The sequence below is a fragment of the Syzygium oleosum genome, unplaced genomic scaffold, assembly GCF_021117445.2.
Source record: "Syzygium oleosum isolate NSW1041296 unplaced genomic scaffold, Sole_v2.1 Sole_v2.40, whole genome shotgun sequence".
NCBI classification, from domain to species: Eukaryota; Viridiplantae; Streptophyta; class Magnoliopsida; order Myrtales; family Myrtaceae; genus Syzygium; species Syzygium oleosum.
Genome location: NW_026607524.1, coordinates 2743903 through 2757079, shown reverse-complemented (window position 1 = coordinate 2757079; position 13177 = coordinate 2743903). Strand labels below are relative to the sequence as shown.

At 44.4% G+C, this 13177-nt stretch overlaps 2 protein-coding genes across 5 annotated transcripts; one reads left to right on the top strand and one right to left on the bottom strand.

Annotated features, from left to right (window-relative positions):
- Nucleotides 1-455: 455 nt before the first annotated feature.
- LOC130135983 (uncharacterized) lies at nt 456-1842 on the top strand. The gene has a single exon (XM_056305899.1). The coding sequence runs from the start codon at nt 456-458 to the stop codon at nt 1293-1295; it is 840 nt and encodes a 279-aa protein (XP_056161874.1). The 3' UTR covers nt 1296-1842.
- Nucleotides 1843-3526: 1684 nt separating this feature from the next.
- LOC115661329 (uncharacterized ATP-dependent helicase C29A10.10c-like) lies at nt 3527-11634 on the bottom strand. 4 transcript variants are annotated; one of them, XR_004003070.2, is made up of 8 exons: nt 9401-10942; nt 8272-8460; nt 7085-7343; nt 6828-6960; nt 4973-6739; nt 4267-4853; nt 4049-4170; nt 3527-3839 (listed from the first exon to the last, which is right to left on the bottom strand). XR_004003070.2 is itself a non-coding variant. In XM_056305871.1 (7 exons), the coding sequence occupies exons 2-7, from the start codon at nt 10776-10778 to the stop codon at nt 4422-4424; spliced, it is 4158 nt and encodes a 1385-aa protein (XP_056161846.1). In that variant the 5' UTR covers nt 10779-10942; nt 11543-11634; the 3' UTR covers nt 3527-4421. The 4 variants fall into 4 exon arrangements, 1 of the variants encoding a protein (XP_056161846.1); XR_004003069.2 differs by having other exon boundaries at nt 4049-4853; XR_008815089.1 differs by having other exon boundaries at nt 3527-4170.
- Between the last annotated feature and the right edge of the window lie 1543 nt (nt 11635-13177).

Genomic DNA, 13177 nt, shown 5'->3' with positions numbered 1-13177 from the left:
CTTCTAAATAGCAAATAAATCATCTGGCAGTTTTTAACACATCACTCCATGTCTGTTAACCAAATAATAAATTTGGGAGATATTTTTCAATCAATTCAACATCTTAACTTGTTGGCTTTCAAATTATTACATTACGTGGAAATATCATATATTTGTGTCATATTGCATATAATTTCCATAAAATAAATCATTTATTATAATGGGCACATCTAGCACCAATACACATTTTGGCTATGAGCACAACCAATTTTATTCTGGAAATAGCGAGTTTCAAGAAATTGCAACCTAAGGGGTGACCGTTTAGGAAATATTTCTCTTGATTCAACCCTGATTAGGAAACACTTTGCAGTTCACGCGCCGACTTTCACAACTTTGATTTTGTTCGATTGTAGTTCGATCGCTCTCAAGAAAAAAAAAAAAACTTGGATCCCAAGAAAGCAGAAAAGCCCATCAAGATGCTCGATTTCTTCGACCGCAGGTCTCCTCTGATCGTCATTGATCACTCGCCGCCGGCACCATCGGTGGTCTCTTCGTCGTGCGTTTCTGATGCTACCCCCACTGACGATGATGAGGAGGAGGAACATCGGAGCCAGGAAGAAGTTTCATCTCCATGTTCCTGGCTAACCCTCCACTTGTTCCCCACTCGGACCTGCAACAACATTCAAGAAAGCTTCTCTTTCTCGGTCTTGAACAATCGCGGTGGCGACCCGCGTCAAGATATCGATCCCGCCCCGCTTCGTGGCAACAAGCGGGAAACTCTGGAGTCGTCGACCTCTGAGGAAACCCCCATTATTTTTGCAGAGAGGGAGAGATCATCACGTAGGGTCATCCCGAACAAGAATGAGTGGCCTGTTCCAAGACACAAGGGAGAAGAGAAGTACTATGCCGGCATCTCCACGGAGTTGGTGCTCTACGAGGATCCCTGGAAGATCAGGAAGAAGTTAACAGAAAGCAACCTCGGGCACTTGCTGCGGCTCCTGCTTCTGCGGGGCAGCGTGAAGACCCACGTGCTCCAGTGGATGGGCGAGGAAATGGTGAGGTGGGTTGAGAGCAGGGACAGGATGGAGGTCGTTGTGAGGGACGCAGACACAGGCGACGAGCACCGACTCGTGTTCCGCTACCGGGCGTCATCGAGGAGCTACTTGCTGAACGGGGACAGGAACAAGCTGTTCGTCAAGGGACGAGCGTTGAAGGTCAGGGACGAGATAGGGATGTTCTGGGACACGGTCTCTCGCAAGTTCCGCTTTATGGTCCTCCGCGAGGTTGCTCGTGGCACAAGCAATGCGGCGGCTTGAGTTTTTATTGGAAAGTTTTGGCAATAAGATCTTGCTCTTTGATCTTGATATCGGTCTGTGATCGGTGAAAGTTAAAACAAGAGCATGATTAGGGTTTAAGAGTTTCTCTTGTTCTTCTCACGAAGTGATAAGTTTCTCTTTTTCGACTCAAATGTATACGATTCAAAAATTACTGTGCAGATGCAATTTGTTCACTCTGTCACGTTCGTTGATTAGCTAAACGAAGAATTATTTCGTCATTGCTGCAATGCTAGATTCTTGCGCGCCAATTCCTCCGAACTGTAAACTTTCATGGAAGCCTTAAAGCATCTAAACCTTTTTCCCCCTTAAAGCACAATCGACAAAAGTGATCGATGAAAGCCCCGGGTCATTAACATTCTGCGGAGCCAAGCTCATGCGGACCCGACCTGTTCCGCTTGTCGCATACCCAATGCGGTGACGCCGCAATGCATGACGATGATCATTCCATAATCTTCTCTATCTTTTTCTTTTTGATCAAACGACTTTATAAAAGTTGAAGCCCAGAAGCTCTAAGAGAAAAGAGGGGTTCAAATCCAAAACTTCGTGAGGAGGAGGAGACAAACTAAAGAGCAAGGGCAACCTGACATTTTGGAAACACGGGTCAATGGCAACGCATTTTAACGGTGTTATTTTCATGGCGGCGACGATGGTGGCAACAACGGTGGCTCTACTGCCGGGATCTGCTGTTCAAATGCCGGCACCACCTCCTGCGCATTCAAAAGGGGCGGTGACCTACACCTTTTGTCGACAAATCATCGATGTTCTAATCGTTCATCCATTGATGAAAAAGAGGCACTGTTTCTGGAGTTTGGCCTGTGATCATGCAAGATGCAACACCCTCTTCTCCCTTTCTGAGCAACTCTTGGATGAGAAATTACTAGGTAAAGCATAATATATGCTCTCAACTAAATCTCCTCCGTCTAGCGGTGTTAGGGAAAGACATACATTAAGGCAATAATGCCAATGTCGGGCCAAAGCTCCTTGAATTTTTTTTACCGATAATCCATGGGGTAATGGATGCGGATTGTGTAAAAGAAGGATTACAAAGATGTATACTTAAAACTAATCCAAAACGAGTGCGCGATTAGGATTCAAGAGTTCCTCTCGCTCTTCCCACGAACCGATATATATATTATTTTCAGATTGGAATGCACGTGGTTCAAAACTAAGCGAGGAGATGCAATTTTATTCACTCTATTGTGCTTGCTGATTAGCTAACCATGAATTGTTTCGGGAAGACATTAGTTAGCGTATATTGTCAGATTTTATTTTGATGCAATGTTATAGGAAACAGTGCATCGCAGACATTTTTTTAAGGGATAAAGACATGAATGATCGTATTCGGTTTAAGTACTTAAAGTAAAGAGGAACGCACATGGCTCGAGTTTTGCTCTCCACACCTATTGACCAAGGAAGCGAATCCTGCCGACGACGGCATTCAGATATCCACATCGCTTCTTTCGTCGATTAAACTCTTCCTAAAGATTATCATAACCCCGGGCAAAGTTCCCCATTTCGCTTTTTCGAGAAAACCACTTCCGGCAATATGGTATAACCAGATACCTTAGGTTCCCAAAAAATGAAAAGGGTAATGCACCAATTCTTCACGTTTAGACAAACCATCCCTTTCATGTTTTGTTTTGTAGGGCTTGAAGCATTACCATGAAAAGGATAATGGCCGATACCTAAAGCGGATGGGGCTTCGCTTGTTGCACTAAATGCGTCTCTAATTTTCGCATGCAGTACACTCCCTGGAGTCATTAACCTATCACAAGATCCACCCACATCTTCACAGGGAATAGGAATGTCCAAAGGATGTTTCGACACTACTTATTGATTTAAGGTCGCTAATATTTCTCCGTCAAGAGCATCAATACATTCCCCGGCAAAACAAGCCAGACCTGGTCCGAATACCACTCGACCGCACTCCCTGCTGGCAATGTACGGATGGTTTCTAGCTGTCGCATTCCGACACTATCATTCCAGAATCGAAGGGACGATTCATTTTTCCTTTTGGCGCAAAGGTTTCATGGATCCACGCACGCAACCAGCGAGATACATAGCCTTCCCTAGACGAGCAGGAGAGCCACCTGACAGATAAACAACAGCGAAAAGAGTCGCAGAGAAGGAAGACAAGGACAGAGGCCCTCCTTTCCCTTTTCGTTGGCAAATGTAACGTATTAAATATAACTAAGAGAGCATGCATCGACTAATCTAAATCAAAGAATTGAATTCCTACTCTAAATGAAGTTACAATCAGAATAAAAGGGAAATTATTCATTTATATACAAATCCATGCCCTCCCACACCTTGCCGAGGCATCCCCCATTGCAGATATGTCTCTCTTCCCCTTGAGGAAGAGCAAAAGCATTCCAACCAAGTACACAAGTTTTTTTTTTCTTTCTTTTACTCCCTTCCCTTCCTTTCATACAAATAAGAAGCTTCAGTGCAACTAAAGGGAAGGGGCAGTCACAGAGAAGTGTTTCCACCATCCACTTGTATGCCCAGAGAGACTGAGAGAGCCTGAGCAAGCAGAGCCCATTCAAGAGTCAAACACTCCTTTGACAAAAACTATAAAACTCTAAGTTTCTAGTCTGCAGAAAATTCGCGTTCATGCCCACATTTCTATTTTCTGAGTGCCTTTCTATATATTTTTTCATAACACTCGTAAAAACTCCGGTATCCCCATGATGTAATTATCAGAAAACTACTTAAGAAAGCAACGTTCTTACCTTAAAATCCGACGCCAGCAAGTTTACCGAAACCATCTCGTCCCCACAAAAGGCCCGATACCTGGCTCAGCAAAAAGATAGAGAGAGGGGCAGACCGGCCAGACATGTTGCAGCAAGGTTTCCTGTGCAAGGTGGGGTTGCTGAGGATTTCCGATCCTCTCTATGGCTAATCTCCTAAGAAACTTTCAATTATCAAACAAAAGTAGTTCAGCGGAGACCTGATTCTGTCCATTTTTCGCTTGTTTGAGCAGCGCCTCCGGCCATCGGAGCTTTTCTCCCCCTAAGGCAAGCACTGTGTTCCACGTTTTTAATAAACGGAACACAAGGTGGAGCTTGAGTTTGGAAAAGATCAAAATACAAAGAGGACAAGCAATTAGTAATCTCTCTTCCACACTGTTCCAGAGGAACTCTGCTGCTTCTTCTGTGCGCCGTATTGCCAGGATTCTCTTGATCTGTCACCCACCTGATCAACACCATCCAGTGAATTCTCCACGGGTGGCTTAAGAGGCCGGAAATTCCCATTCCTGGGGATTAAGGATGCTGGCAACTTCTCGTCATCTTCTGGTGCCACCGCTGACCTGGGCTCTGTGTGCGTGTCTGTCAATCTATGCCTCGACCCACTTGACCTCAACCCCCTTGAGTTCAAAGGAGCCTTACCTGGCAGGGGAGCAAGAGTTGGTCCTTTAGGTATGTAAAACTCTTTGGGGACAGAATCCATGTCCATGTAACAATTTCTGGTTTTGGCATCAGCAATCAATGCAGCCCAGTCATCAGACTGAATTAAAGCATTAGCATTTCCCATTACCTATTAAGAGAAGAAAACACGTAAACAATCAGACTCTGTACCTGTAAGTTGACAAGTGAACAGGACAGGGAGTCAGCCAAAAACAGAAATGCAAAAGAACAGGGCTGATGAACCCATACCCATAGAGCTCTCCTAGCACGAGTTAGAGCAACATTCATACGACGAATATCTGCAACAAAGCCAACTCCATGACTTGAAGCACGAACACACGACATTATAATGACATCACGTTCTTGTCCTTGGAAAGCATCGACAGTATTGATATAAATATCCTTCCCTTCTTCTGAATTCAGAACCTCCTCAAACTCACGTTGAAGGCACTTTAACTGCAACTTGTAAGGTGTAATTATGCCCACGGAAATCTTCCCCACACCCATAGATTTCAGATTTTTCTGTAGATGCTCATATATACGTAGACAAAACTGTGCTTCGTGTATATTTTGGTAGGAGACAGAACCACCTCTGTGGGATTCCCGCCCATGTGTAATGTCATAAAATAAGTAAGGTCTAAGCAATGGATCCCTGTAATATACCTCATCAGGTAACTTCACTACACTCTCACTATCGCTTAGGCGTCCCTGGTAAAAATACCTGGAAGGGAAATCACGGATTTGTGGATGCATCCTATACTGAACAGACAACAACATCGTTGGGCATCCAGCCTGTTGAAATCTCTCAAAAAGGCTCCTGCTATATAGAAGAGTCCCAGCTGCTTTGCTGATCACGGTGGCAGGAAGCTGCTGTGGATCCCCAACCAGAACACATCGAGCAGCACCAAGAGAGAGGGGAGGAAGAACTGCCACCTCACTGGCCTGTGCTGCCTCATCAATGACTACCATGTCGAAACCATGAGAAAGGCGGGAGAATAACTTTCTACCACTGCTTGAAACAGTAGTGAAGACAATCTCAGCTTCATTGGCATAACTTGCCTCAAGACTGGCGCGGGCCTCTTCCAAATTAAAATTACTACCGGTACGAAACTTTACTTCTACAATGAGGATGCGAGACATCTCAACCAGCACTTTGTCCCTGTTCTCAACTGCTTGAGCAAGTTGCTTAAGCAACGCATCACGATTCTGGTCCCTTGCCATCAAAACATCGGGATCCACACCAACAGATCCTTGAGAACGAATCGCAGCAGCTGCACTGTTGAGTTTCAATTGAATTTCGGCTATCTCCTGAGAGAATTGAGCTTCACTACTTCTCAACCTGTGCAACCAGGCATACACCTCCTCTTTACCCATGGCAAGAAGTTGCTCGGTTCTCCTTTCAACAGAGACGGCCTGAGCTGCACGTGTTTGTGAGTCGACCCCAACTCGGGCTACATCAGGTTTATATATCCTCATTTCCCCATCAATGAAACCACGATCAAGAACACGAGCCAGGAGCTCATCTGTTGCTGCATTGGAAGGAGCACACACTAACATTCTAGGCTTTGGGCAGAGCTTTGGAAGAGTCCGAAAAAGACTCTGATCCATGCTCTGAAGAACTTCATCAATTGATCCAGTTGCATTATTATCAGAACTGCCCTCGCTAGGTTGCTTGTAGCTTTCAGGTGCCAGTTTCTTGAGCAATGAGTTGTAATAATGTTGATACTGAACCAGATGGATCACATTTAACATACCCCATACAGTATGTGTCTTGCCTGTACCTGGAGGCCCCTGAACGAGAGTGAAGGGCCACGGTTCTTGCCTCTTTGTTGTCCCACTACTTGTACCGGCAGCTGTATGCATAGCAGCCCACTGAATCGCTGACAGTTGGGGTCCGTTAAAGGTCCTGTTTAAGTGTTCTGCAAACTTCTGAGTGAAGCACTCTGGCATGGCAGGGATCTGCTGCTCATAATTAGGAAACTGCTCGGGACTAGGCTGAAGTATCGCTGTTTGCATCTGAAGAGGATAGAATCAGTTAAAAGTGATCTAACACAAGTAACAAAAAATGGCAGTTATACTGAAAAACAAAAAACTCCAGCTGTACCTGCAAATTAAGGCGACGAAATGCATGCAAAGCAATATACTCCCGTTGAGTGGTAGCAAGAGAGCCCAGGACAGTTAAATACCAGATGCCTCTAGGCTGGAGTTTCCTTAAGATGTGATCTTCGTTGCCCTCACTGAAAATGTCCATTAAGAGAATATGATTAGAGTTAGTACATGGGTACTACACAACATAGATAATATATAGAAACAATTCCATTTGAGGTAAAATAATCTAATGCTGAATACAGCAAACTTAACCTGTTGGTATCATATGAATCGCCAACATAGAAGTGAAGGATTGCCCCAGGAGGATCACGAGTATCAATAGGCATAAATCGCCTAACCGTACCAGCCACACGTCCAGTTATCTCAGGCTCATCTCCCTCATCAACAACAGAGAAATTGTTTCTTTTGGATCTGAATGATCCAGGCCTAGGAGTTGAAAGAACCGCAACATCACCCTCCTTAAACATCCATTTGCACTCGTTTACTGGAAGAACTGTCACATCGTACCATCCTGAGAAACAATTTAGTCAGTACATATACACATACAAAAATGTGTGTATAAATATATGAGAGAGAGAGAGAGAGAGAGCAAAAACCATAATTAGTACGTTTACCATCTTAACTTTCTATGACCTATGATGCCTGAACTGCTAAAATGAAGCCTACTAAAGAATACGACCAAGTAAGAGCTAATCTACTAGTCATAGTCATCTAATAGTCAAAGTCATATAAACCTTCAATTACAAGCACACCTAATGAGCATAAATCCATCATGGAATGAATAGGAACAAAAGAACTTCAATGAAACAAAAGCTAGGTCAGAGGTCCACAACATCTAAATCCAGTACAAGAGCAGCGTGTTTATGTAAACTTTTTCCAATGAATTTTTTTGTGCATCATGCCTACCGCACCAATCCTCAAAAAGTCTTTTACTCTAAGAGTACGCTATGCTGTGCATTACTGATTTCAAATCTGACAGCATCCAAATGACTTAGGTAACCCTCGATTCCTAGACTGACTGGTAAAACGTCCCACCGGGTAAGACAGGGGTTAGTATGTTTCTGCAAAAATAAATTCTCAAGACTTAAGCACGTCGGCCAAGCAAGAACCACATGCTTGACCTGTTAAATAGGTACAACATCCAATCAGCCATGGACAGGTCTACTTGCTTTCAGCTTTTAATTTTTAGGTCATTCAATTACAGAGTCTAGCCTAACATAACAAGCACACCACTGCTGCAGCAAATGCACAGCATGCCTTACCATAATGTGATTCCACTCTGGAGAGAACCCTTTCAAAATGTTGACTACAAAATAATGTTATACATAAAAAGAGTGATATGAAAATAATAGATGTGTAAAATGTCCTAAACAATATGCACCATAAGTTCCAGATTCCTGAAAAAGAAAACACCTCCAATTTGGTGAAAGTATTATTACCTCTTTCCCTCCTTTCGATATTCCGCACTCGAACCATTACATGTGTATCTCTCGAAAATGTTTCAGATAACTCCTCCCACGTACTGTAAAGCTGTGCACGACATTCCTCAAAAAGTAAAGGCTCAAATACTCTGACGTACTCTTCTACAGACTCAAATCGACCAGGAACACATTGTAGATCAGTCTCCCCTGGAACACAAGAAGCCACATCACCTTTCACACTTAAGAGAACCAACAAGGAATCAGACAGATAACTAAGCTAATAAAAACAAATATCACCATCTGCAGAAACAGACAAGACAATATAGGCTAACAAAAACCAATATCACCATCTGCACTATGACTAAACATGCATTTGGATCAAGATATTCTGGGACTCCCTTCCAAACTCAAATGCATGTCCTCGAGCGCGGGAACATGCAAATAAATGAATGGATAATCACACAGGAGTATGATGGCAGCCAACTCATGCCAGCCAAAGAAAGGGTTAGAATTCATATGTGGAAATATCCACATATGAATTAAACTCCCATGAACGGGAATTATCCAGGTCCGAATCACTTAAATAAGCTATTAGACCCTAACATCCAACTGACTCTTATACCCACCACATGTTTCAAATTACAAGTACCGACTAAGTCTTTAGCCACCCAGTCCAATCATCCCTATTAAACCAGTTGAACTGGGTTGATTTCAGCTTGATCCAGTTTTGGTCAGAGATGGTTAAGTAGGCAAAACCAGACCCGACTATGAACTAATTTCCTGCCCAAGCAGCCAAACCAGCACCATGATTTTAACTGTAAACTTTACAGCAACTTTGCACAAAAAGAATGAACCTTCTTAGTTCTTACAATGTGCTACACAAATGTCATAAGTAACAAGTATGGCCATTCATGTGAAGCCCTACGATTCTCCATTAAGCTAAAAGGCAATGATGAAAAGTCCGAGTTTTGATTGCACAGCACAATATGCCCTTTTGATGTCTTTCAAGCATTAAATTCATCAAAATACTATTGGAAAAAGTTATCCAAAGGAATGAAACATATGCATCATAGCATCAGCAAAATTTTCCAGTGCACAGTAAGCAATTTTCAAAAAAGAACAGTAAGCATGGCTGCTGTTATTATACCAGGTTGTTGCCAAAATTTCTCATTGGTCACCTCACGTATCATGCGCTCAACTGATGTATCTTGATAAGTAGAATTAATTATCGTTTGCTTCTTGGGAACAAGATGTTTCTTATTCACCAACTTTGAATCCAAGGAGATCTGACTGATTAAACCTGGCTTCTTGTTAGGAAGTGGAGAACTTTTCGGCTGTCTCAGATCCATGGGTTGCTTCCAGGAACTCTGCCTTGAAGGTTGTGACAATTCAGCCGGAGGGTCATTATTGTTAATCAGTTTCTTAGGCTTAGCCAGTACTCCAGTATCTACATCACCATTGCATTCGGGCTTAGACTCACTCTGCTCAGCAGTATTGCCTCCTTCAATAGCAGATACATCCAATCTTTTCAGGTCCTTAGAAATGGATTGACCCAGTTTTTCGATAATGCGTTCAGAAGGAGGAGGAATAGTTCGAGTTTCTTTCGCAGAACGAGTGCTTGGAGTTGATGAAAAGTTTGGTCGTCTTGGTGTTGAAGTCTTCATTTGTCCAGCTTGCTTTACATCTTCCAAATTAAGAAACATGGTCTGTCTGTTGCGCTTCTTGCCTAGCATAGCTTCTTTATGTTGGTCCATCTTCCTCTTTCCTGGATTATTAGCACATTTCAGAGCATAACTCGCCTCAATGCCTTTGACTTCTTTCTGTTTTGTACCTACACTAACTTCCTCCTGAACACCATTAGAAGAATCTATTTTAGCATTGCCCTCGACATTATGGCTGTCGTTGCTTTCAGAATCATTTGGATGCAAGTTTAGTCCAGCAGGTGCAGAAGCTGAATTCTCACCCTTACCACTTTCAGAGGTATTGCCATTGCAAGAAACAATCTCATTATTCACCCCTGAAGCATTAGTATCCTGCAACTCAGTCGATCCTTTTCCACGTGAAGCTTTGCCTGGTTCATGCAAACCGCTGGATCTATGTGGATCAGCAGCGCCATCATCATCTGACCATTCACCTTCTTCTCTCTCAGCTTTATGACCTGCCACAGAGTCAGAAACCAACGGACCTGCCGGATTCTTCTCCTCAACATCACTCAATTTTGATGATGAGGCAACATTGCAATTCCTATCCCCTGCATTCTTCCGTCCAACACGACCTAGCTCAGGGGTATGAGCAGCTTTGGGACGAACAAAAGGTTGAAAACCTGACACTGATGATGCATGTGAGAAAGCGTTATTGTTGACAATTCTTTGAGGAGCTACTGATGACACAAGCACGGTGGAACTGTGAGGATTTGAAGATGGAAGAGCCTTCTGCGGCAGTATGCTGACGACGCTGTCATTCTCTTCATCATCCCCCGGAGGAGGTTCATTCAGATCAAACATGGGCCTTCCCCGAGATGTCATCTCATAGGTAAACGCATACAAACTGTACTGTCAGCGCAAATAACTTCAACCGAAACCCGTTGCGCCGCCTTCTCAACATGCAATTCACACTTCCGACGGAATGTGTATGTCGAAATGAAATATCAACACCGAGAAATCAAACGATCCTGATGGCCGAATTGGACCTGTAAAATCATAAGACGATAATTATAAGCATATCTAACGCAGGAACAAGGCTCACGACAAAAGACCAGTACTTGAAGGACAAATGTTTCAATCGAACACGAACTGGAAGGAAAAAAAAAACGAAAAAGTAATCGCTTAATCAAGGATAGCCAAGGCTGCCCAATTGCTACTTCGATATGTCAGGTGTCAACACAGAGATAAAGATTCTACAGCCGTACTACCAGGGCCGCACCGCGATCCAGGACGCCACGGATCAAACCAAACCAATTCGTTTTCCGATGAAAACCTCGAACAGAGCCGAACCGAATCGTTCCCATTAGCGAACCCAACCCAACCCAAACCAGACTGCAAGCATCTACCCAATCAGCTCCCATCCTCCGCGGATTAAAAAGAAACCCTAAACCGACCAAATCGGCGCCTATCCCACCGCAGCACCCACACGATCTCGCCCGACGGAAAAAAATCAGAAACGCACTAGCGCCCCGCCACTCTAACCAAATGCGTATTCCACAATCGAAAGCTCCCGCCGCCCCCACCGACCGGCGGCGCCGATCGGTGGGCGGTTGGGTCAGCGGCGGACTTTGCGCGAGAGAACTCACCGCAGGGAGGGGGCGGCGGGCGGGGCGGGGCGCGCGCACGGAGCCAGATCGACCACCGAACAGGCAGGGGAGGCCGGGGACGGACCGGGGGGCTCGCGGGGGCTCCGCCGGAGGGGGCCGCCGGAGACTGCGGCGGCGCCGGAGAGGGGGCGGCGGCGGCGGCGGCGGCGGCGATCGGTCGGGATCGAGGAGGGAGGTCGGCGATCGGTGGAATCGGAGAAGAAGGGGGGAGGGGAGGAGGGGAGAAGGCGAAGTCGGATTCGATCGAGCAGAACGCGAGGCTCGATGATGTGTTTCTGGGGCGTGCGTGCGTGCGCGCGCGTGGGTGGGGCGACGTGGAGGAGATCTTGCGCGAGGAGGGGGTGGAGGAGGAGGAGAATATCCAACGTAAATATATAGGTAGGCGAGGGGGGGGAGGGGGAGGAGGGGGGAAGGGCAGCCTCGTGCCGTTTTTAGGTTGAGGCCACTCCCGTGCCAAAGCATGAAACGACACCACCCCCCTCTCGTCCTTCCTCCGAGTCCTCCAAGTCCTCCTACTAGTACTAAGTTACTACTAGGAGTACTCACAACTACCACTAGGAGTGCAAATTTTTCACTAGCCCTCCTAATTTCCTTTGTACTTCTTCAATTTTTTTTTTCTCCTTGGAACATAATGAATTGTGGTTTTGGTTGGGTCACCCCTTGTGTGTACACTTGATTTTACATTTTTACTTTCGAAAAAAGAGGGGTTTATGAAGAAAGAGATTAGGTTTGATCGGGGGAAGCTTCGGATCGATAGAGGTGTCCGGGGGTGCGGGCGAGTTGTGAGATCTGGGTTTTTGCTGAGGAGCGGGAAGGTGGGGTGTTATTACGAAGGTGCGAGTTTTGGGGGCTCGATCTGGATATGTGCAAGTCGATTGGGATGGTAAGAGCAATCCTGCGGCTGGGATTATTTCGAGGTAAGTTAGCTATCTCGGGATTCACTTGCGATTTTAAAAGACTTTACTCGGTTTCCTCGTGCGCGAGGGCTTCCGATAGATAGAAGGGTCAAAGCGCGTGAGTTGCGAGATCTGGATTTCTTAAAGAGGCAAAAAAAAAAAAAGGGAACATTATTATAAACGTGCAAGTTTCAGCGATTCGATTTGGATATATGCGAGACGATCAGGGTGGCGATAGAAATCCTTCGGTTGGGATTATTTCGGGGTAAGTTGGCTGTCTTGGGATTTACTTACGATTTAAAGCTTTACTTAGTTTCCATGCGCGCCTCGAGCGCGTCCGCAATTATTTTTCATTCCTTGTCCGACATCACGACAAAGATTAATAACCTTAATTGGATGGAGAAATAAGATATTTTAATATTACTCTTTTAAAACTATAAGGATCTTTATCTTTGAAATTATATTTTTTTTGAATGAAGCCTTTTGCTATTTTTGGCAATAATTATAAAAGGACCATTTGATCACAAATTTAGAAACAATTAACAATAGAAGGATTACGAAGAGGGTCATGTATAAAAAGAATGGTTAATACCACGAAAAATCCAAAATGGGTACACCTGTGACAAATTTACCCAAAACTAATTTTTTGACCATAAAAAATCCAAAACTGGTAGACATGTAACAAAATACTAATTTTTTGATAATAAAAAACCCCCAA